Genomic DNA, 25032 nt, shown 5'->3' with positions numbered 1-25032 from the left:
GCTTAATACATGTCAAGGATATTAATAATCTCAGATGCAGAAGTCACTGAATCCGCCTGTTGCTTATGCATTGTCTTTATCTAGTCTTTTGATTCATTTATGGACTGGAAGTTTAGTCTAGAGCCGTTAGCACAAATATTCTGGGCTTGAATCCCAGTTCAACTCTCTGGATGACCTTTATGGTCCTTGTCACTGAAGGAATCATTGAGGAATGGTGATGTATTCAGAACTTCATGGCATCCCTGTTGAGATGCTTCCCTAACTCTAGCCACAACATCAACCCCAAACCCAACCCTAAACCCTAACCCCACTCCTAACCCTAACCCCAACCCCAAGCCCAAGCGCAAACCCAGCCCTAACCCTAAACTGCGATCCGAACCCCTGTAGGTATCTGAAGAGGTTCAAGGAGATGAAGCTGAAGCTGCTGCAGCGCTGGAGCCGACAGATCCTCAAGGGCCTTCACTTCTTGCACACCCGCTCTCCTCCCATAATCCACCGAGACCTCAAGTGTGACAACATCTTCATCACCGGCCCCACCGGCTCCGTTAAGATCGGGGACCTGGGCCTGGCCACGCTCAAGAGTGCCTCCTTCGCCAAGAGCGTCATAGGTAACTCCAACGGAGCGCCACGTATTCCAACAGAGATTCACATCTTGTGTTTTTAAATCCCCAGACATCTAATGATCTTCAATGGCAATGCATGCATCACAATGTTGACATAATGGTTTGTTATTGGTATGACCCTAGGGGTAGTGCTATGGCACTATATTGATCCCAGGCTGTGTGTTACCAGATCAGGACATCAGTATAATATTTTTCAATTGGGGTTTGCATCTCTGTGATGATACTGTGAATAAGTGGACTGTGGGGTGAATGTTGTTTCAGGCACCCCGGAGTTCATGGCTCCAGAAATGTATGAGGAGAAGTACGACGAGGCAGTGGATGTCTATGCGTTTGGGATGTGCATTCTGGAAATGGCAACCTCCGAATACCCCTACTCAGAGTGCCAGAACGCAGCTCAGATCTACCGCAAAGTCACCAGCGTGAGTAACTGCATTCCGCATGCAGGATGCTGCTTTGTGTGACGCAGCTCTGGGGCTAGCTAACCCAGATGACATCTGATCCGACACAAGCAGAAGCAAGTTAACGCCATGCTGTGTGTTTGATTGCATGGTCACGCGTACCTACAAACAGGATCTAAAAGCCCTTCCAATGATCACGATCAGACAAAGCTAAAAAGATGGTGGACTTCAATTAACATTTAAAATAGTTAACAGAGGGTTTACTGTACAACACAGTCATTTAAATAGAAAAAAACGTAAAACAGGCCAGTAAAATGTTATGGTGTTATTGCAATAAACCCTAAAACATGCCTTTCAGATTAACTTTGGCTTAGTTACATGAGCAAAAACATGAGCTCATTATATTTTTAGCTAGTAAAGACCGATGTCCTGTTTTTGCATTATATAGAATAGGTCCAAGTATAGCCAGCGGCCCTGAAAATGAATGACTTGTAACCTTATCCTCATTGCTAGTCATCCATTAAAGAAACTTTCCATAAACTATGTGGAATTGTTAGCCTGGGAGTTGAATTGGAAAGGAATTGGCTCTGTAATGAGCCATGACGAACATTAGGACCATTGCCTTGAGGCGCAGGTATTCCAAAGTAAGTCATTCTGCATGTCAAGTTATAGAGCAAAAACTGACTTTCTAATACTTTAGCAAAGTATTTCTTTCAAGAAGAGTGCTAGCTACGGCTTTATAACCAAAATCTGTTATCTCTACAGCACTAGAAACACAATGCTCCCTGTTTATCTGCTAAAGATATAACTTTTTTTGTCTTGCTTGTTGGTATTTTTCCTGTGTTGTAGGTCATGGTCTATCTGACCAACAGCAAAGGAAGTGATTTTTTGAGTAAAGCAGAGGTCCTGTTGTAAGTGACTCTGCAGAGCAGTTGTGATGCATAGTTCACCCCCTAGTCTCTGTAAGTCTCTTTGGATAAATGCGTCTGCTAAATGACTACATAATCATAATAATACTCTGTAGAAGAGAAGGTGCTTGATAAATCCAGATGTGGTGTTATAATTAATAAGAATAAAGGTTAAGCCATGTTGTGTTTGTCTGCAGGGAATGAAGCCAGACAGCTTCTTCAAAGTGAAGGTCCCTGAACTGAAAGAAATCATTGAGGGGTGCATCCGCATGAATAAAGATGAGCGGTAATGAAGCCATTGTTTCTGCATTCGTACTGTCTAATAGAGCTCTGTTATTGGGGACAATGAATGCCCTATTCCAAGGTATTGTGTGCTGTCTCTTTGGTAGTTAATAATGGGGGGGAGGTGGAAGACAAATTCCTGGAATTCGTGAATAGGAATATGTAGCATTATAAATGAGCAGCAGTGAATTGCAAAGTTAGAATTAATCCCAAAAGCGAAGCATTGTTGAAACTAAAATGTATTTTACATGTTTAACACTGTGTAAAATATCTTCTAAATACTGCCAGCTTCTATCTACTCTGGCCTGTCTGGAGACAGTTGACAGAAGGCTTGTTGCTTGAGTTTTTGCTTGCTTGTTCACCGATCAGTTTTTAAACGCAATAACCCTTTCAGTCCTGGAGAGCCCGTCTTATCTTAGCAGCGTTATGTTAACACGCGCTGTCAAAAAAACCACGGGAGGGAGGCGGGCGTGGAGGGGAGTTGTCAGGGTTCTAGAAACGTGAATTTTCAAATTGTCTTTTTGTCTGGTACCCGCAGATACACCATTCAGGACATGCTAGAACATTCCTTCTTCCAGGAAGACAACGGAGTCCACGTGGAGCTGGCTGAGGAGGATGACACAGTGAAGTCAGCCCTCAAGCTGTGGCTCCGAATGGACGACACCAAGAAGCTTCACGGCAGATACAAGGACAACAATGCCATCGAGTTCCTGTTTGAGCTGTACAAGGACCTAGCAGAGGAGGTGGCACAGGAAATGGTATGACCCCCCCCCCCCCCCCCCCCACAGTAAAAGTGAAAGCATGGTAAAGGGTAAGTAAGCATTGTCATGGAGTGGCACAGAGAAGCATATAAAAAAAAAAACACGCAAGCCAGGGCAAGCTATGGTGAATCCATAGCATAATCATGGGTAAATACTATGGTAAACTTTTAGGATATGGTCAGGGGGTTTCATACGTTTAATAATCAATACAAAATTGCGTGAACAAAAACCTGGATTGGCTTGCCTGTCTGCGTGTTGAATGATATATTTGCTATGCCTTAGTTTATTTGTTTTATTTTTTTTAAGCTGTAAGAATCTACAGTATTTCTGAACAGCAGCGTAGTTGTTTGGACTGCAGTGTTCTGAGTTTGGTCATTTTTTCCCCTGTGCTTTGACAGGTGGTCCTGGGCTTTGTGTGTGAAGCCGACTACAAGCTAGTGTGCAAGGCTATCCGTGACCGGGTGACAGCCATCAAACGCAAGCGGGAGAAGCAGAAGCGGCTGCAGGAGAAGGTGAAGAAGAAAGAGGAGGTGGAGGAGGAGGAGGAGAAGAAGCAGAGCCTGCTGAGGGCGATCGAGGAGATGCGCTCGTCCCAGAGCCCCGCCCAGTCTGAGGGAGGACCCCTCCCGCCTGGCCCCACCCCCTCCACAGCCATTGGCTCCTCTGATTCCGGCATCAACGCCTCTTTCCTGCCCGAGCCGGAGGAACCTGAGGCTGACCAGCACCAGCTCTACCTCATCCGCCACACCAGCTACTCCTCCGCCACGTGTAAGATTGGAACGACCTCCGTTACAAGTGGACTCGATCAATCGATGCACATAGTTGCGGTAAACTTGTTCCCCTGAGTTTGGGAGGCACTCAGGGTGAACACATTTTCTCACACCATTTCTCGTCGAGCCTCCTTTTAACCTTGCCGATTGCATCTGGGAATAATCTGACAGAGTTATATTTCAGAGGCATTTTGAACCTAGAGATGAATCTGAGATTATGAAGATGGATGCTCTGTTTATTTAAATTGAGATTATTCTCTATACTGAAATTCCAATAGAGCCTTTATAAAAAAAAAGTTTAATAAACAAAATCTTTGGAAATAAAAAAAAGCTGTATTGATAAGGAAGTTTTTAACTTAACATATTTCTCTCACGGCTTTCCTTGTTTTGGCCAACTCGCTAATAGGGCTTTCTTTCATGTGAATTTTAGGTCGGTCGAATTGCTTAATGACGAAGGTGCAATGCTCATCCTGTTGATGACTTCTTGTTTTTGAGATATTGTGTTTTGCTGTGTTTGTTACCTTTTGACAGCGGACTGCGAGACAGACGGCTACCTCAGCTCCTCCGGTCTGCAGGACTCCCAGGAAGGGTTACAGCAGCTGTGCAGCAGCAACTCTGTGGGAGAGCCCTCCAGCGAGACTCCCCCCAGACCTGCCCTCCACTTCCCTTCGGTGTGTTACAGCTCCTTCTCAGGGGGGCCAATAACCAGTGGGGGGGGGGGGGGGGGAAACCATGTGACATTGCTCAACTTGTGCCAAAATTGTGATGGTGTGTTGGTTTTAGAATATAATAATAAAAAAAAAAACAGTTTGTATCAACCATACCTGGCCAACCTCCTATGAGGCACCTGCTCCACGTTCCCCCATTTCTGGTAGACTGTTTGCAGTCAGGCTGCTCCCACAGCTTTTCAGTATTCACATGTCCCATAACATCATCAGCATAATTCAAGGCGACGCCAAATCCGAACCGGGTAGATACTAAAGTGACCAGGGGGTGTACGGGACTTGTTTGTTCAGGAGGTGAAAGGAAGCGTTTTTGTTTTCCCCCAGAGCATTTCGATGAGTCTGCAGTCAGAGAGAATGTCATCTGGACCTATTAACGGATTCTCCTCTCTGCTAGACAGGTAACCGTTTAATTCTTTCTTCTCAAACTGCTACGCACTTCACTTCAAAATACATGAGTTCTTTTCACAGCTTAGATAACTAAAGTAACTTCAATGCAATAAGCTTTGCTAGTCAGAAACCTGTCTGAACTTGTTGCATGTGTAATTATACCGATTAGCAGAAGGAAGCTGACAGCACGAATAACGGCTGACTTTTACTGAAGGGTCTTTAAATGTTAGTGAGTTTCAAATGGTTGGAGACATTTAGTGGGACCCAGTGCCCTTCAGAATGAAATCACCCTTCCAAAGTGTAGCTGCCTATGACTGTCACTCACACTGTTGTATAGCCTTGTAAATTCACTTAACATGACTGAAGTGTCCTACATGGAATAGCGAGTCTTGTATTGGACTGTATTTGTTTTAATAAGTTAGTAACACTTGATTTGACTGGATTATCATTTGAATAGCTCATCGGTTCTATGGAAATGTCAGTATATCAATAAAATAATTGGTCAATAATGCACAAAGAACTCCAATGGAAATAATTGCTTGTGGAACAATTGCTTTCATGTATTACCAACGTCTTTATTTTATTATTTTTTTGTATCAGTTAATACACTTTAATATTTAGTAAAATACAGGATAGTTTATTTGAATGCTTTCGGGTATTGAAATACTCTAAAAACTGTATACTTTGTATATATAAGAACTCGTGGAGAGGAGAGAGGAGAGAGAAGGACAGGAGAGAAGAGGAGGGGAGAGAGAAGGAGAGGAGAGAGGAGATGAGAGAAGGAGAGAGGAGAGGAGAGGAGAGGAGAGGAAAGAGAAGGAGAGAAGGAGAGAGGAGAGGAGTGTTTGAGTGACTCACTCCTGTGTCCTCCACAGCTACGCCTCCGATGTGATGTCAGGGATGAGCGATGGCTACGAGGGCCTGTCAGCGTCGGACAGGAGTGTGAAACCGCATGCCAGGCGCTCCTCTGGGAAGCTGTTCCGACGGAGAGCGCGATCCAGACTGCGCATTATCAGTGTAAGACAGCAGGCCGCAACTTACTGTTTGCAATGCACCTGGTTTTTGTGAAATTATAATGGGGCCCGATTCACAAAAAACACCAGTTTTGTCACATTTCTGTTTTTTATGATAAAAATGAAGTTTGACTATTTTAAGGTGATCTTCAGGAAGCTAGCTACAGGCTACAAAGGATACCCAGAATGCCAAACTGTATTGCTGTATGTTCATTGGGCCTTATTTGACAGTGCATGGTTCATGCATTTCACACAAACACGATGCTAATAAGATATAAAAGACACAGGAAGAGACGCCGACAGCCTTCACACGTCATACCCAAAAAAAAGAAAGGTCCTTTACCGTTCCACATGCTCGCCTTTACAATGAGAGCTTACAACACTTTAACAGAAGAAAATACGCAACCTCACCTTACCTTGTAAAATACAGTGTAAGGTGAAAGGTGTTAGCCCTGTTTCTCTGGAATGTTTTCCCGAATTCTCCGCTCTCCCTCCCTCGCAGGTCTCTGATAAAGTGGATCGGGAGGTGGAGTGTCAGCTTCAGACGTACAACAACAAAATGGTGACGTTCAAATTTGATCTGGACGGGGACAACCCAGAGGACATTGCGGCAGTGATGGTGAGAGTCTCGTTAAGATGTTGTCTTCACTCTGTATCAGTGGTTAATGGGAACATGAAGAAAAGACCCCTTCCCCCCGTCTGCTTGCATCAGTCTTTGCACCGTGACTGTGATCTTCTGGAATCTTTATCAAAGATAACCTCTCTTACTACCCTGACAATTGGGAACGCTTTACAGACAGCCCTGGTCTGGTGCCATACTAACCCCCCTTGGATAGTACATAGCAACAGGCTGGATAGCATTAAGTGTGATGCAAATGGACAATTTATGTCAGAGTGATTTACTAAATTTTCGCTGTCTGCCCTCCAGAAATTGACTCAAAGGCTTTTTCAAATGCACCAGACTCACAAACCCTAGTCACTCAAAACCACCAGTAATCCAAGCCAAGCCGCTTTCATAATGAAATCAAACTGCAATAGGATAGTGCTGCGGTTAACTTGAAATACATATTTCAATCTCTTTCTGTATTGCAGATGTTTAGATGCAGTTTAAGAAAGATCAGACAAAGCGCTTTTAGTTTTGTTCAGATAACGGTCAGTACAGGAAACACTAATCTGTGGTTCTGTCTGGTGTGATCATTTCTGACCTTGAAACATGCAGTGGGGGCGTTAGAAGTGTTCATTACAGGAACACTGTCACTCAGATTTATTACAAAGCGGTACATAACATTCCTGTAGTAAAGGACTCACTGAATGCATCCACACTCGCTCACACTCATGCCTGACAGGGACTGGAGACTCTCTCCCACTTTCCGGTGTGTTTCAGGAACACAATGAGTTCATTCTGCCATCGGAGCAAGACAGATTCATTCATCGGATCCGAGACATAATCAACCACTCCGAGGCCCTGATGAAGAAGGAGCCTCCTGAGGTACAGGAGACAGAGGGAGGGGCCAGACTCCCTTACCTGAGTGGGGCCAGCACACTGTCCACTTCCCAGGTCGGTGGCCTAGGCCTCATTCACAATACGCTACTAGTGGTATTCCAACTAGTACTATTATTATGGTTTCCGGCAGACTTTTTTTTGCAAGATCATTTTGTAGTTTATTTGATTTTCACAATGTTAAATAAGATATCTACATTGTGTTCATGTAGTTTTTATTTATTTATTTTTTATTTATTATGTCTCAATCCTAAAATTGTAGGGGATGCAAAACCTTTGGTCAGAGCTCTAGATTCTCTTTTACAATTGTGAAAGCTAGATAATCACAGCACCTATGTGGCCTGATCTCAGTTTGTATAAATGCAGTTTTAACTCCAATTGAATGCTTTCCTGTGTTGCAGCCAGACCTGCGTGTGCATGAACTGCCCCGCACCCTGTCATCCTCATCTCTGCCAGGTAACTGGGGGACTGCTATTTGAATTGTGCAGTTCATTTGTTAGCAATGCATTACACACAACCAGCAAATTAAATGCATGTTTATATACTGTGTAATGCTGTAATAAGTTGCTTGTGTGGCCACCTGTGTATCAAGTGTGTATACATTAACAGTGCCTGTGTTAAATATACTTTTTTATTATATTAGCTCATTGAAATTGTGAGGTTCAGGATTGAATAAGTCCACAGTCTGGGCTCAGCTTGGTGCTAGATCTTTACAGTAAGGTCTGTTTATTATTATTTCATGTTATTATTATTTTTATTGTTATTGTTTGATTTGCTTTGCCTTTCAGAGTATGGGTGTGCCAGTCAAAGCCAAGAGATGCCATCTCCAATCAGACACTATGTAGACAGCCCTCTCCCCAAGCAGGACCTCTCAGAAATAACCTCACACAGCCAGCCTCTGAGGCCCCAGCCCCACCCCCCTGCTCCAGGTACAGCAGACTCTCAATAGAAGTGAAGGATTGGGTTCTTGTCAACGTTTAACTGAGTGACTCCTGTAAAAAGGAAGCAGTCTTAAGGTCTTGGCAAGGTATTAACAACTCCTTATGTGTGCTGGGGATCTATTGCTCAACACACACTTGTCTCTGTGTTTATGGGAGTCTTGGAAGTGTAATTCTATCCTCAAGGGGCTCACAGAGACTTCAATGCTGTATAAAACTATACCTCCACAAGAGGACATGTACGATTTTCATAAAAGAAGTCTGACGTCTACATAATTCACAAGGAAATCGTGTTGTTTTTTTTCACTCCTTACTATTTCAAATGCAGGAATGTGAACACACACTGTGTACACACCAAGCCTGAAGCAAATGCCCTGACTGTTTTCTGAAATGTGAATGTTAGACATTAAGAACTTGTGTACAGGACAGTTTAACTTTGGGCTCCCAGGGTCCACCAAGCCCTGTGGGTGGTATTAAGAGGAAACCTGAGCAGGGACATTAAGCTGGAGAAAAGTACAGGTGCCAGTAAGCTGCTGTTTTCATTGGAAAATGAAAATGAATGTTTTGCAGAACACTGAGAAAATCGGACTCAACTTTCGGCGTGCAATTTGTTAAACAGTCCTTGAGGTTAATGGCTCTGCAGTTTAGCGTCAGTGATTTCCCTGTGCCAGAGCCCATTGGCTTTACTTCAATAAAATCCTCAGGTCAGCGAGAATGCCCAATCTGGACGCTAAAATGTTAACATTATCTTGAAGAAGGAGCAGATTGTATTGCTTGATTTGAGATAACAAAGCTAAACAAACAAACAAAAAACATTGATAATAATTACAATTCCACAGACATTTTTACAACCCTTTGACTCTATGTTAATCTAGATTAAGGCATTGTTATTATTATTATTATTATTATTATTATTATTATTATTATTAAAAATACAGATGAAATTATGTTTCTAAATATTAGACCCACCGCTGTTTAGATTATTAAAATAGACCCCCATAATCACAATGATCTTAGGCACATTTTAAAAATTTTATTTGCTACTTTAAAACTGCTATAACATCACAATTAAACATGAATCTTAACTAGCCTGCGTCGACAGCAGTCAGTAGAACAGTAGTATAATATAAATGGCAAATATTCAGTACAATAGAGACATTCTGTTCTCCTGAGCTGTGGGCGAGTTTTCATTATGAAATGACACCACTTTGCATGACGTGATTAGGAACGGCTGGATTCTTATCAACCAGCCCAGTGTGTCCAGACAGAAATACAGATTTCATGGTGCTTGCAGGAGAATTTTTTTTTTTTTTTTTACTGCCCTTTGCTAAATAAATCCAGGAACTTTATGAAAATTGTGATTTACAGTACGAAAAGATAAGAGTTTATTGTGAAATCAGAGAAGTGATAGCCTGAAACAAATGTTCTGGAGGCAAGCTGTCTGTCTTTGTAACGGGAAACTGAGTTTGGTACGTGAAGAGACTATGCATGCAAGTTCTGAGTCAGAACCCATTTCAGTTCTTGATGCTTTGGTTTCAATACTAGCAGGTCATCTGTTACAGGCAGTCCCTGACCTCTCAATACCACAGCGCTTTAGCTCTGTATGAGGGGTGATCTGCTTATTAACATCACACTGCGTCCAATAAAATAACATGAGCTTCGTGAAAAATCAAGCTTGTAATACTAGGGTCGTTTTTAGATCACTGGCAATAGTTAAAAAGGGCTAACTTTGTTGTCATCCCCCCTGGAATTGAGAGAGACAATAAAACTGCCCTGTCCGTGACAGACTCATCTTTCCACATTACACAGAATATCTAAAGGTGAACTGCGCAATAAACAGCGTGTCAGTTATTAATCTTATTAAAGATAGCTCACTTGTTTGATATATTCAATCAATCATGTATTCATTCTACTAAGGGTTGACAGGGGCACTACAGTATTTACCAGTGTAGTTTAGTCTGCTAGAAATGGAAGACTAGTGTGTGCATTATTCCAAACTCAGGGTGTGTGTGTGTGTGTGTGTGTGTGTGTGTGTGTGTGTGTGTGTGTGTGTGTGTGTGTGTGCGTGCGTGCATGTGCGTGTTTGTGTGTGTGTGTGAGAGAGTGTAAATAAAACATATCTGTTTTTATTAGTTATTCCAGCACCTTATTTGTTATTCTGCGTCAATTGTGATAATGAACATGCTAGACCAAGTTAGATAAAACTTGCTAAAGACAACAAATATGCAAAAAATTCAGCACGTACTCTAATCTCATTAAACCTGTGATGGTGATGTGTCACAGTGTTCCACAGATCTCACTAACATACCTTCTTTGATTATTTTCAGTGTCTACAAGCCTCTACGACCAGACGGGCATGCCTTACCACCCAGGAATAACTGCCATGCCTACGCCAGTGCCAGTTCATGCAGTGCCCGCTTCGCAGCCTTGCCCCTCACAGGCTTACATTCAGGCAGGACACTTCCCCTTGTATCCCATAAGCACAGGCTCTCCACAACACAGGCAGACACCACCTCCCCTATCCCAGCTCTCCAGCAGCAATCTCCACAGCGGCTCCTTCACCTGTTCCTCTATGTCTCCAAATCAGCCAAACTTTTTACAGCAGGCTTACCAAGGAGAGCTGCTGAGCCAAGGCCTGGAGGGCAACCTCTCACCCCAGCAGCAAGCCTGCATGTGGCCGGATGTGACCACCCAGCCCCTTTTCTCCCTGGCCAATGTCCTCTCACTGGCTATGAGTGTTGCACAGTCCTTTCTGTCGCCAACCGGTGCCCCCGGCGCCAGCATTCTGCCCCAGGGAATGCCCCCAGCGGTCAGTTACCTGCACCAGACACCAAACCACCTGCCTCCACACCAGCCCTGCCCTCCAGCCTACACCCAGCAGCAAGCTTTCTCTGCTGAGTCCATGTACAGTCCCTGTCAAATAGGGCTTCCCGATATGTACCAGACCCCAGTCTCTCCAAGCCCCCTACACCCTGGTGAGTCCGCAGCCAAAGAAACTGGGCTTGTGCCCTTATCCTCAGCTTTCCATGGGATGCCAGTCACTCCTCCGCTGGCTCCTCCATCTCCAGCTATGGGACAGTCGCAGCGTCACATCCCAGGGCTTGCTCCTCCTCTTCTGCCCAACCAGATCCAGACCTTCACCCCACCACCTCCCCTTCTTCCAGACAGGACCGGGAGTCCCACCCCCCTCCTCTTCTTTCCCGAAAACCCTTCCTCCCAGCTGTCCTGCCCTGTGGAATCCCCTGGCTCCTCAGCCCCTGCCCAAGGGACTGTCTGCAACAGTGTAAGTGGCTTCCCCAGCATCCTTTTGCATGGCAGCTCATTCTGCTGCTTCTGCTATTCGGCACTCAAGTGAATTTAATGCACTGTGAAATATGTTATTTTGGTACTGTGAAAAACTCCCTACATGGAAAGGCAGCGAGGAGCAATTGAACTACTAACCCTAAAGCTTTTTCTTTTAAATCATAATAGGCACTATCGACCAGCCCACAGGCTTTATCTGCACTTGTAGCCAAATCCTCCGAGAGAGAAAAAAACAGATTGTCTCCGATTTGCGAAGGTAGGAGATTTAGATTCAGATTTATTGAAGGAGCAGTTCATTGCTGATGACTTACTGACAGCCTGCATTTCTCATTTGTTCAGCATATATGTTTCCCCCACCAGATAAAAAAAAAAAAAAAGTTTATTGAATCTCAATTTAACTGATTTGTCTGTATTTTAACAAATTAGTGCTGCCCCCTTGTGGCCAGTGCTGATAGTTTAAACGAATGCGTCCTGGTCTTAAATAACTTTGGAAAGACACTGGGGTCCTCGTTCATTGGTTGTTTTATATGGCAAATTTCTACTTTCAAAATGCTGCAAACTCTGTCTACCACTATACAATATGTGCCATCATAGCCTTCATGCTGTAATTTTCTGTCTTTTAAGATTTGGATACAGGCAGTACGTTGAATTTGCCTACTGGAAATACTGAAGTAATGTAAATGTCCAGCCCGGTTAACTCCTTTAGGGACTCTCATGCACACTTCAGTTTTTTTTTACCGCATCTGTGTCATCAAACTGAAAGTATATTATTGGGTTTAACTGCAGAACGATGTACTTGCTTTATTTAATCCTCTTTGTCCCATTGCGGGACATAATAAGGTGTCCACAAGCGAGCAGCGTCTCTACCGGTCCGATATAGAAGCCTTAGGAACTGATTAAAAAATAAATAAAGTAGGAACGCAGTTCCGTTACTGTTTTCTACAGGTGGCTCTGCCGCTGACACGCAAAGCAAAGCCGTCTGAAAAGATGGAGAGAAAGACACTTTGTGGAAACACTTGAAATTCAGTACACAAATGAAATGTGAATTTGTATAATCATTCTTGTTTTAAGAAAATCTGTACTTTAGTGACGCTCCAGTACCTTCGGATTTAGGACTACACCCCTGTTAAAGCTCACTGCTTTCTGACGCTTCCCCTTTCTCGCAGTTTCACAAAACAATCCGCCTGTCGTCGTCGGGAGGTTCCAGGTGTCGCCGACCAAAGTCAACCCCCCAGCGCCTGACCCCGGTGCCACCCTCGCCAAGGATAGTGACACGGAGAGCAGCACTGAGAACCAGGACGACTCCCAGGACAGCACCTCCCACAGCCGGACAGCTAGCAGCTTCGCCCAGCCGGGAAGCGACACGGACTCCGACAGCTGCCCTGAGCAGCACTGCTCTGACCGGGCGTCCGGAGATGGGCTGGACATTGCTGAGGCAGAGACGAAGTCGTCGGAGCAGAACGTGGGGAGCCCTCAGTACAGCACGCCCCCGAGCGTGTGGCTGCGCTGTTCCCGCAGCACTTCCTACATCAGCAGCGATGACACGGAGAGCGAGGGCGAGGATGTGTGGGAGCAGCTACAGAGCCTCAGAGACAAGTGAGTCTGCCCTCCGAATCGGCTACCGCAGGAAGGGCTTGTAATAAGCTTGTGAATAGCTGGACCTAGGATGTGGTCGCTGCGAAAACAGATAGACACAGTGAAGTATGTAGAAGGAGGTGAAAGCATGATGCAGGCTGGTGCTAGTGCTCTCAAAGTAAAATAAAACTGCCAGCTAGTGTGGCTGTCAGCCCGAGTATCCAACGGCTTCTTCTTTCAGTCTGTAACAAAACAAAACCCAATACACTCCAAGGTGATTATATTGCCTCACGCATCACTTCTCCGAGTTCCACTTTCCAATAGAGACTTGTGAGACAGCACATTCCCTGTAGTACCCAGAGCTCTGCCCCTGTAGGCAACCAAACCTCCAATCCCTGGGAGAGCCGGTGTTTGTAATGATGGCCGACTAGAGTTGCAGAGATTATGCTGCATTCCTTCACCAAGATGGCAGCCCATAAACTTGATGGTCATCGCGGCCCTGCAAATCCCGGTGAAGGAGAGATCTCTGTTGGTTCAGTGCCTACTCCTAGTGTCCGGGAGACCGAATTGCAGACTGGACCCCCACGAGCCCATCGGAAATCTCCCCCCCCCCCCCCCCACCCAAAAAAATAAAAGATTGGGTCTAATTTTGTATTGTTTGTAATAAGACTCTTCCCCTCCAGACACTTGACGGAGGTGCAGCTCCTGCAGGCCGTACAAAAGCAGGAGATCGAGGAGCTGTATGGGAGGATGGGGAGGGTGCCCCCGCCTGGGATTGTGTCCCCCGCCACCATGCTGTCCAGCCGTCAGAGACGCCTGTCCAAGGGAGGCAGCTTCCTCCCCTCCCGTCGGAACAGCCTGCAGAGGCTGGAGGTCCTGCAGACAGCAGGTACACTGAGACCCGCCCTCCCCTGTGTGCACAGCACTAGGACCCTGCATTTACACTGGTCAGCCAAAAACACTGCTAGAAGTGAATACATCGTGGGTAGGGTGTCTCTTACTGTATAACAAATGAAGAAATAGCTTCAAAATGAAATATTTTTATTGTGTGTTCTGTTTGTTTTTTTGGGAGTTCTATGGGATTTGTACACAGGGTAAGATGTACTGGAATTTGGTCCAATACTTTGCGGTTGATTTCTAAAAGACCTGAAGATCATAACCCAGGAATTGTGCAGCATCCCTGGCTTATTGTTTCATTGTATTCTTCAAGTTAAAGATGTAGATAAAGAGCACATACATTAAATCATTGAATTCATTCAAAATAATAGCGTTACAATGCGATACCTTACCCACAGTGAGTATTTTGGTTTTTTTTCAATACAAATGAATGACAAAAGCACCTCTACTAGTCTTCACCTCCCTGTAGCTGCAGATTTCTTTTTTCATGTTGTTTCAATAAATGCGTTTTGTTTTCCAGCAGTGACCGGGATCATAAGGAAGAACTCCTTCAGTGGCAGCAGCAGTGGGTCGCAGGAGCGCACAAACAAAGGGGTCACCTTCACAGCAGACTTCAGCAGAATGGTGAGCTTAGCAGCGTTACAGAGCTGGGATCGGTGCTTAAAACAGCAGCCGAGCCTGGGCTGAGTAACACCCGGAAAGAAGCACTGTCCTTGGTGCCTGTCGAAACATTCTCCGCGTGTTCACCTCTTAATAACAGCCTTATCTATAAGACCGCCAGTGCTCATAACAAACAGAACGGACCATTCTGGGCTGATTTGAAACAGTGTAACGTAAACCCTTGTCGTCAGTTACCACAAATGATCTGCTCACTTTTACCCTGGGATCACACAGCCCAAGTGAACCTGTTTTCAGCATGCACGGCTTAAAAAATATTAAAAAGGGTTTCCTCTTTTATAAAAAAAAGTTATGTGAGTTGCAGCTTGTGTATTTAAAAGTGGGTACTACATATGGCAGGTGTTTTTTTTTTTTAACCCACACACTGCCATTATTAAGGGATTGATGTCTCTATGAAAGCTATGCACGGGGCCTCTATTTTCTTTCATTTTCCAACACGCTGTTTGTTTTTGTTTTCAGTAAAAGTCTCTCCAGACTACCTCATCTGATCTGTGAGCCGCAGGGTATCCTAGGCACAGCCAACAGAACGAATGTCTTAAGCAGCCCAGCGGAGCTTTAAGCTATGAGTTCATTGGTGTTCTGTTGGTAAAGCAACCTCTGGTTAAAACCCTGGATAACTCGAGTCAAGAAGCTGCTTGAACAGACATGCTTAAATCCACGACGATTCTGGAAGCAGAAGTTCCACGTTTTTGTTTCATACAGCAGTACAACTGACAGCTTCTGCCTGCTTTAAATTAAAGTCAGTAGCTGTAATATTCTTGGGGCACCCTGAAGAGTTGTTTTGTATAATGGTATACATGCCATTTTGAATCGCTGCTCGCTAATAATCGCTCTACTTGCAATGTCAGAAACACAACGGCACGCCTTGAGATTGGCTCCTGCAGCTAACGCAGGGATTCTGTGCAAGCTTGGCATTTGTTTGGGTCTTGACTAGACGGGCTATGTTGAAAATGGCTGTGGTTCCTATTACAGCAAGACAGCCTCAGCCACAACGTTTCACTACTCTGTTGCATCGTCAGGTCAGATCTTGCAGCACAGCTTTGCACTTTTAGACAGTATGAAGCTGCAGCACTTTGACCTGCCCATCGAACTGAATGGGCAAGGATTTCTTTATATATAAATATACAGCTAGTCTGAATTTTGCAGTACATTTTCAGGGTTAATATAAATGGGGAAATGACAAGAAACGCAAAATGAGACACAAGTCTACATGTGTTGCAGGCTTAAAATGTACCTGATACACCACAGCCATTAAATTAGACACATTATGTAGATATAGTATGGAAATGGAGCTGACAGCATTGTATTTTACTGTACACACCATTCTGTGCTGTCACGAGAGCTTCTCAGTTGTAGGTCTTGGTATCTGTGATGTGTGTATTTCACAATAGGTATATGTTCTTTTTTTTGTTTTTTTCACTGCCCACTCTCACCCAGCCAAAATCTTGGTGTCCCTAATTTGATAATCGTCCCGTCTTCAGATACGTTCAGAAGTTCCAAAGGGGTGCAGTTAGTCATCTGATTCCATACTCTCTGAAGAGCAGTATACAGTGTAAGCACTGGGACACTCTGCAAACAAGATAAGAAAGGACAATGACGTGTCTCCTTTTAAGTAATAAATGCATTGTGGTCCTACACAGTTAAAGCTGCTTTATGAATACAGCCTTGCGTTTCAACCCTACTCAACCAAAATTGCATTTTAGAGTCAGATTAATAATAATAATTAATAATATAATAATAATAATATAATAATAATCTAATAATAGCAGTGACTAATTACATAATGTTTTAAATAATATATATATGCATGTGACTGAAAAGAATGTAATTACAATACTGCTTTTATTTTTTTAAACATAAATGGACAAATTAATGTTGGTCAACTGTACTGTAATGATGAAATACCTTGGAAACATGCAATCCAATAATTCTGAGTGTCAGATACATGTAAGAGTTGTGTGGTGTTAGAATACTGGGTAAAATACATGTTAAAATTCTTTATAACTAGTAATAATATAAACTTAAAACACAAGTCACTTAATTGATGAAATGATTGTCAGGTATGCCTAAGAACTGAGTTGAACATTTCTTGCACATTGTAATGTTTGACTGAAGCTGTGAATCCATACAGTTGCCTTACAAAACGCATTGGAAAATGCAGCAGACAGTGGAAAATGAATGTGAGATCTTACTGTTTTAACTAAACCAAGCTATCATTTAGGTATAGAAAATATTTGAGTATAATGAATTATATTTTATGAGGGTATTATAGAGCTGGTTAGCTTTAATCTGGTTGCTAGAAAGAAAGAAAAAAGGAAAGCTGCTTTTCTACCGGCATTTTAACGTAAGCCTTTCGTGCCAAAGTTTTTTTATGCCACGCTTTTAAAAAAATATACAGATATATATTTAAAAATCTAAAGAATATAATGTCACATTCTCTTCAAACACAATCATGTTTGTATATATAAAAAAAATCCAATACAAATACTGAAAAAAATGTTTGTTGGTCCTTGTTTTTTTTTTTTTTTTGACAAGACTTAATGTGACAGTCTTCCAGCAGCTATTAAAAAAAAAAGAAAACTAAATGCTTAAGAATGATCAAACTGCAGAATTGCTGGAACACAGGGATGGAAATAAGACTATTGCACAGCGGTTTCACCCATTCCAAGGTTAAATGCGAGCTTGATTAGCCACAGTGCATCGGTAACAAGCTCATCGAATTGCTTCCTTCCCTGAAATGCTGTCTCTATACTTTAACCCTATTAAAGCTGTCTCCCAAGATCATGTACATTTTGACCACAAAATGTAAAAATGTTAAGAGTGTTACTCTGACCAAATCTGTCAGTACCCGTCAGGCAGAGAGGGCGCTCTTGGTTCTGACTCCCAATAATATTCGTACTTCCACACGCACGCACGCACGCACGCACTGACACACACTGACACACACACACTGACACACACACACACACGCACACATCATGACTTTGTAATGAAACAAACAAACGAAACACTGCCAAATGTGCAAGCCCATTTACTGTGTTTTGTAAAACCAAAGTCCTAAACAAAGGTACAACATATTACCTTTTAAACAAAGTTATACAATCAATTTACAATTTAAAGGTAGAGAAAATATGTAAAGTACAGACATTTTGGATGAGAAAATAATTTGGGTTTAATGACTTGGGTTTAATCTTGGTTGTGATGACTTACACAACCAAGTGTCTTAGTTTAATACAGCACAATCATTGCATGTTGTGTACATATATATGCTATGTTCTGAATTATTTTGATCAAGTGTTGAAACACACATATTATACAGCGAGTCCCGTGAAGATAGTCCGGCCTCGCAGTTTCCTAGAGCTCTTCTTCCACTGGTCGAGCTCCACTCTCCGGATGAATGCGACCTGCTCCGCGGTCAGCGGCTCCTTTTCGGCCCGCGAGTCTTCTGGAGGTGCCTTCCTTGACATCTTTAATTTCTATCTGAACCGCCGCAAGCTGGACAGAGGAAACGCTTTCCTTTCTCTTTAATTTGGTTGATGACTGCCACCTAGTGAAAGGTCTCGGCTTTCATTTTTATTTTTGTTTTACTTCATAACTTTTTATAACTACTGCAGTATCATTCTAGTTAAAGACTTTTTATAATTACAAATAAATACATTAGTACAGTATAGGGTTAGTTATTGTATCGTACAGGTGTAACATTATCTATAGTGTAACCCAGAGGTTAATTTGTAAAAAATAAAAAGTACCGCATTATCTTTATTTATTCTGGCCTTGTTTTACACTTGCTTCCATATATGCCTCAAGCTCTCATCTCATTTTTCGTGTCTTTATTGTTGGTGTAGGTGGCTGCATGCCAACCAATTCCCTCGCCATGTTTTAACTGTTAGACATCACATACTAAAATATATATTTACAGTACCTCCTTTTCATCCAATTGAAACAGGAAAGCGTTTTTTTTTCTTTACGCGGTCCTTCGTTTGCAAACATTATAACTTCCCTCGCCTGTCACTGTCAGACGAAAATGTACTGGATTTGAACCGGTGCGATCCGGTATAAATTAACCCCTGGTGTAAGCTGCCTCCCACTGCAGGGTACGTTTCTGTTGATTTAAAAAAAAAAAAAAGCAGGACTTGAATATGCAAACTCAGATTAAAAATAAATAAATACAAGATACAAAAAGATAACACCATGTTAAATATATACTGTGATGCTTTCTTTCGGCATGCAAAACATTGGTCATCGGATCCCTTTAAATGTTGTTTACATTGTGATGACGTAACCCAACACGTGGCGTCGCCTGAGGAAAGCCCCATTACACCAGAGCGCAGCGGCACGGAGAGGCTGTTCGACTTGCTCTAGGGAGGGATAATAAGCCGCACAAGCTTCGTTTGTGCAGCTATACTGAGGGAAATGCTGTGTCCTCGGGTTTTCCAGCCTCCGTGCTCGGCACTGTTCGTGTGGGAAGCGATACCGAAATCCGTCAACAGCAGCCAGGAAGAAGAAGAAAAACTAGAAGATGATGAAACAGAGAACCTCGCAAACCCAGACGGACCCGTGTCAAGAGTAAAACATACGCTGTGCAAAATGCCGCAGTCCCTGATCAGAACCTTCTCCGAAGCGAGCGTTTTCCAAACGTTACGGAAAAAAGTGACAGCGATGAAGATACAGCGAAAGTGAAACAGAGGTGTTTTTAAGGAACACATTATAAACTGTGTTATTGCAACACCATAAAAAGGGAACAGTTAAAGTTTTTTTTTTCTATCCATATGACAATAGCCTTGTTAAATAAGACTTGATTGTAACAATAACAATAGGTTTTTACCAATGTGGAAGAAGCTACCGGACCGTGACTGGATCCCATGGAAGTATAATTGCACTATTCAAATATTTCAGCACCGTCTACACGGTTATATTATTCAAAAAAATCGGAAAGATGAGTTCGATCTGCAGAACGCACAACAGCAATATAATGAATTGTGTGAACGTGTTACATTCTACATAGCTCGCAAACGTTCCAGATTATCAGTGGCTTCCTTGGTTTTTTGCTTCAACAACTCTCTCTCGTTTCCTATTGAATCTCTGTGAGACTTTTTACATTTGTATTAAAAGAACTGAAACTTTACTGTCCTCATTCTCTGAGAGCTGTCAGAGTAAGTGTGCTGTAAATAATTTGTATGCTGGTCGCATCATGAACTTTTGGTCTCTAGTAAAGTTTATTTTGTATTTGTATAGCAAAGTCCAGTAAAGTATGGGAAGAGCTAAACCTGCTTTCCTCAGCTGCTGTCTGTGTAGCTCTGTGGCAGGTCTGGTGTAATGTGTGGGGAATATTGGCTTGGCAGGGAGGAGGTTAAATTCCTCCCTGCCAGAACACACGTGGGAATGTGGCTGGGACTATAATGTGATAATCGATGATTAATTAGGCTCTAGCCACAGGTGTATAAGAAGGGAAATCTTGTTAATGTTGGTGTTAATGTGGCTTCTTGTGTGTGAGTTTCTCTCACTGATGGGAACAGCCTTGCCAGTGACGCTGCTCTGTCACAAACTCCCTCTGTTTGTTTTCATTCTCATGTTGCTTTGGTTAATCAGCCTCCCCATCCACCACCTTGCAGCCAGCCTCTTTCAATGGGAGTGGGTGGCTTAGTCCCCTGATAGCACTGTCAGCCCCTGTGCTATCACCACTAATAACATTGCTCAAAACATTCTAAATCTTCAGCACCTGCAGACCGTGCCCTGCTTGTCCCAGTGAGAGTGTAATCCCATCTGAAGCAGGAGGCTGAGGCCAGTAAAGACATTGTCTTGTAATTAATCATGCATATACATGACCAAATAAAGACATTGTCTTGTAATTAATCATGCATATACATGACCAAATAAAGACATTGTCCTGTAATTAACCATGCATATACATTACCAAATAAAGACATTGTCTTGAAATTAACCATGCATATACATGACCAAATAAAGACACTGTCTTGTAATTAACCATGCATATACATGACCAAATAAAGACATTGTCTTGTAATTAATCATGCATATACATGACCAAATAAAGACATTGTCTTGTAATTAATCATGCATATACATGACCAAATAAAGACATTGTCTTGTAATTAACCATGCATATACATGACCAAATAAAGACATTGTCCTGTAATTAACCATGCATATACATGTAAAGACATTGTCTTGAAATTAACCATGCATATACATGACCAAATAAAGACATTGTCTTGTAATTAACCATGCATATACATGACCAAATAAAGACATTGTCTTGTAATTAACCATGCATATACATGACCAAATAAAGACATTGTCTTGTAATTAACCATGCATATACATGACCAAATAAAGACATTGTCTTGTAATTAATCATGCATATACATGACCAAATAAAGACATTGTCTTGTAATTAACCATGCATATACATGACCAAATAAAGACATTGTCTTGTAATTAACCATGCATATACATGACCAAATAAAGACATTGTCCTGTAATTAACCATGCATATACATGACCAAATAAAGACATTGTCTTGTAATTAATCATGCATATACATGACCAAATAAAGACATTGTCTTGTAATTAACCATGCATATACATGACCAAATAAAGACACTGTCTTGTAATTAACCATGCATATACATGACCAAATAAAGCATCGGAACGCGTAATGTGGTCAGCTTTTTTTTTCTCAGTTGTTAATCACATAGAAGTATGGCGAAGCATTGTAAAAACTGTCCACGTTATACACCCCCCACACTAAAACGACTGCTGCCAATGGACTTCTGAAGATGTTTTTAGAATCTGCTGTGTTTCTAATTACAGTGCAGACAGTACAGAATGTTCTCAGTTTTGTGAAAGGTCATTTGCAACTCAATTGCCGTTATTATAATGCACATAATGTACTGTACTAGTTACGTTACCAACAACAAATAGACAAATAGATTCTTGCTGCCTTAAACAAAACCAGATATTTTATAGTTTATTACTTATTTCTCCCCTATTACCCCTTTCCCCTTGACATTAGAGAAAAACTCATTTTCTGATTTACTGTAATCCACTGGTCACAAATCTTATCAAATGAACAACAGCTTTACAATAATACAACTAAGGAGCAGTAAGAAAAAAATATGAAATCCTATTACATCAATCTGCCAAAAATATATGATACATTTAAAAGAAAATTTAAAGCACACATCATTTCATTATAACTAACTCTTAACTCTTTACTGCCCTGGGTATGTTCCCATACCTATTTAATGCCAATTTCTTCAATGTCAGTGGGCAGCGAAGGGTTAATTAGATGTAGCTGTCCTTTTTTTAGGCTGTTTTCTCTGTGCTGTCCTGTCCTGTCTTCTGGCTGTTCGAAACCGGCACGTTCAGGGATGTTCGGAAGCGGATGGGAACAGTTCTTTCAGCTGCTTCAGGCTGCTGCAGTGAAGGAGCCTCGATCTTTAGCAGGCTGTCAGAGGTGAGGGAGCAGGTGAGTGCTGGAAGGTTAGTGTGTCTGGGCAGGTCGATTTCTTTTGTGAACTTGCATGCTTTCTGTCCCTGCTTTACTCCTGTGATAACCAGCTTCCTCCCCACCAGTTTCACTGTCAGGTCTTCCAGGGAGAAATCTCGGACGTCCAAGGCCAATTCAAACTTGTCCTTCTTGTCGAGTTCCCTGATCTTCATGACTCCGGCTGTCGAAGGTCCTGCCGCTTGACTCAGAACTGGACCATGCTTGATGGTCTTCATCAGATCGTCTGGGAAGTCTTCATGAAATTGACTCACAAAGTTTTGGATCTTGTCCATGGCATTTGTTCGTCGTCTCATAAAGTCTTCCTCAAATTCATCGAATTCCATTTTGTGGCGGCTGAGAGGCCAAAGTGTACGTATTCTGGGCTGGTCACGGAAACACAAGCCGCTGCCTGTACCAAAGTAAATCTCGGAGGCCAAAGACTGCATCATCCCTTCCTGCTGTTTCTCAAACACCTCTTCCGGTCTTGTCTCTGAAAATCCAATGCTTATTAGTACTCAGACTGAGTTTGGAGGCTTTTATATGCTTTCTCAAGGAGCTGCAAGCACTTCTGGAATTTTCTTCTGTGTTTACGAATATATTCAGTGCGTAGTGAAGCAAGGATTGCCTCATAAATTCAGTCATATGCCAAAAAGAGCAGACGGTGTCCAACTATCAAATGCCTGTGCTATTTACTGACACTCTTATGACATCAGTGGTGGATGGGATCATGTTTAACGGCTGGGAGCAGCAGCTTGCTGTTTTCAATCACAGTAGATGAGTGAGTCGGATAGCAATCGTTAGTGGATTGCCTTTCGTGAATAGAAATTTCAATATGATAACGCAGAGCCTAATTCTAGAAATGTCTAGCACCTTGTAAACAAAACTATTATAGCATGAAAGGATATGAATACTTTTGAATTAGCATTTTTGGAATTTTGCAAATTTTGAAAAAAAATTGCTGAAATAAATAATTGTAGACATCTATTCCTTATAACTTTTTTTTCCTCAGCCACAAAAGCAATATTTTTGCTACAAAAGGTTTTTTCTATAATTCTTTGTTTTTCTAGAACATATATTTCCAGTGGGATATGTAAACTTTTGACTACAGCTGTATATAAGACCGTGTTGTGTTGACACTGCGCTAGTACCTCATACTAGGGTGTACAGGAGTAGCAGCTGGGTTCCTCTCAGCAGTTCCTGTCCTAACCCAGGTCAGGTCAGCTAACAAAGGGAGGTAATCCAGTCTTCCATCCTGCTAAACTGCTAGTACATCCCATCAGAGGTCAAGACTAGCTCTGCCAAATGACATCACAGAGTGGTCAATTAAACATGTGCCAATTTAGAACATTCATACAGCGATCCTTAACGAAGGAGATGGTTTGATCCAAAACAGTTGTATACCCTTGAGTCACTTGAGTCTGATTAAAAAAAACGTAAACTGAGACTGCATAACAGCAAGTATTTATTTTTAGAGTATGCATAGACATGAGACAATACAAAAGACAGACACTGGATTTGCAAATTCATTTTTGTGGTTAATGATCAATGATATTGCAAGGCTAAAAATACCCTAGTGGCGTTGAAAAACATGTTATATTATATTATATGATGTTATAAGGTGGTGCTTGACACTGGCACTTCCCAAATTTAAATTAAAACAACTTAATTTGCAGAGAGAAAGCAAGACCAGTGATAACTGCAGATAATGACCAGTGTCCAAGACCAGTGATCAAGACCAGTGATAACTGCAGATAATGACCAGTGACCAAGACCAGTGATAACTGCAGATAATGACCAGTGACCAAGACCAGTGATAACTGCAGATAATGACCAGTGACCAAGACCAGTGATAACTGCAGATAATGACCAGTGATCAAGACCAGTGATAACTGCAGATAATGACCAGTGACCAAGACCAGTGATAACTGCAGATAATGACCAGTGACCAAGACCAGTGATAACTGCAGATAATGACCAGTGACCAAGACCAGTGATAACTGCAGATAATGACCAGTGACCAAGACCAGTGATAACTGCAGATAATGACCAGTGATCAAGACCAGTGATAACTGCAGATAATGACCAGTGATCAAGACCAGTGATAACTGCAGATAATGACCAGTGATCAAGACCAGTGATAACTGCAGATAATGACCAGTGACCAAGACCAGTGATAACTGCAGATAATGACCAGTGATCAAGACCAGTGATAACTGCAGATAATGACCAGTGATCAAGACCAGTGATAACTGCAGATAATGACCAGTGATCAAGACCAGTGATAACTGCAGATAATGACCAGTGATCAAGACCAGTGATAACTGCAGATAATGACCAGTGATCAAGACCAGTGATAACTGCAGATAATGACCAGTGATCAAGACCAGTGATCAAAGCCTTGATTGGCAGCTCTTCTTCTTCTTTAATGACTTTGGACTAAAATCATTTTATTTGTTGTCCGCTGCAGATGTCAAAGGCAAGTCTTTTATTTTTAAGAAATAATAATAATAATAATAATAATAATAATAATAATAATAATAATAATAATAATAATAATAACTATAGAAAAGGATACAAAAACAGAAAAAAAGCTTTTATGAGCTGGTTTTGCAATTTTTAGTCTTCCAGACCACCAGAGCCAACATCAGTGGTATGATGGAGATGGGTGTCAGAGTGAGAGCCAGCACGATCTTCTCAGGTGGGTCTCTGTACACATTAAAGAAGTCGCAGTTTTTGAAATATTCAGAGTGGAGGTGCACA

The 25032-nt window shown here is 42.2% G+C and overlaps 2 protein-coding genes across 5 annotated transcripts in view; one reads left to right on the top strand and one right to left on the bottom strand.

Annotated features, from left to right (window-relative positions):
* Positions 1 to 16476, top strand: part of LOC121324055 (serine/threonine-protein kinase WNK4-like) — a 29579-nt gene extending 13103 nt beyond the window's left edge. The window contains exons 3-20 of one of the 3 annotated variants that reach the window (XM_041265469.1): positions 388 to 608; positions 885 to 1042; positions 2127 to 2215; positions 2750 to 2969; positions 3371 to 3740; positions 4274 to 4413; positions 4792 to 4865; positions 5730 to 5871; positions 6370 to 6486; positions 7252 to 7356; positions 7770 to 7824; positions 8157 to 8297; positions 10634 to 11589; positions 11778 to 11865; positions 12776 to 13205; positions 13868 to 14073; positions 14602 to 14705; positions 15219 to 16476. In XM_041265469.1, the coding sequence (XP_041121403.1) occupies positions 388 to 608; positions 885 to 1042; positions 2127 to 2215; positions 2750 to 2969; positions 3371 to 3740; positions 4274 to 4413; positions 4792 to 4865; positions 5730 to 5871; positions 6370 to 6486; positions 7252 to 7356; positions 7770 to 7824; positions 8157 to 8297; positions 10634 to 11589; positions 11778 to 11865; positions 12776 to 13205; positions 13868 to 14073; positions 14602 to 14705; positions 15219 to 15221 (3619 nt within the window). In that variant the 3' untranslated portion in view covers positions 15222 to 16476. Of the gene's footprint in view, positions 1 to 387; positions 609 to 884; positions 1043 to 2126; positions 2216 to 2749; positions 2970 to 3370; positions 3741 to 4273; positions 4414 to 4791; positions 4866 to 5729; positions 5872 to 6369; positions 6487 to 7251; positions 7426 to 7769; positions 7825 to 8156; positions 8298 to 10633; positions 11590 to 11777; positions 11866 to 12775; positions 13206 to 13867; positions 14074 to 14601; positions 14706 to 15218 lie in introns of those variants that run through there. The other 2 variants (XM_041265468.1, XM_041265470.1) reach the window with 2 other exon arrangements.
* Positions 16477 to 17774: 1298 nt separating this feature from the next.
* Positions 17775 to 22832, bottom strand: LOC121324074 (heat shock protein 30C-like). Of its 2 annotated transcripts, XM_041265527.1 has the most exons (3): positions 22021 to 22832; positions 18682 to 18861; positions 17775 to 18306 (listed from the first exon to the last, which is right to left on the bottom strand). In XM_041265527.1, the coding sequence occupies exon 1, from the start codon at positions 22719 to 22721 to the stop codon at positions 22089 to 22091; it is 633 nt and encodes a 210-aa protein (XP_041121461.1). In that variant the 5' UTR covers positions 22722 to 22832; the 3' UTR covers positions 17775 to 18306; positions 18682 to 18861; positions 22021 to 22088. The 2 variants fall into 2 exon arrangements, with proteins under 2 accessions (XP_041121461.1, XP_041121460.1); XM_041265526.1 differs by having other exon boundaries at positions 17775 to 18861.
* Between the last annotated feature and the right edge of the window lie 2200 nt (positions 22833 to 25032).

The sequence above is a fragment of the Polyodon spathula genome, chromosome 12 (assembly GCF_017654505.1).
Source record: "Polyodon spathula isolate WHYD16114869_AA chromosome 12, ASM1765450v1, whole genome shotgun sequence".
In the NCBI taxonomy this organism is placed as follows: domain Eukaryota; kingdom Metazoa; phylum Chordata; class Actinopteri; order Acipenseriformes; family Polyodontidae; genus Polyodon; species Polyodon spathula.
This window is presented reverse-complemented; position numbering and strand designations above follow the sequence as displayed.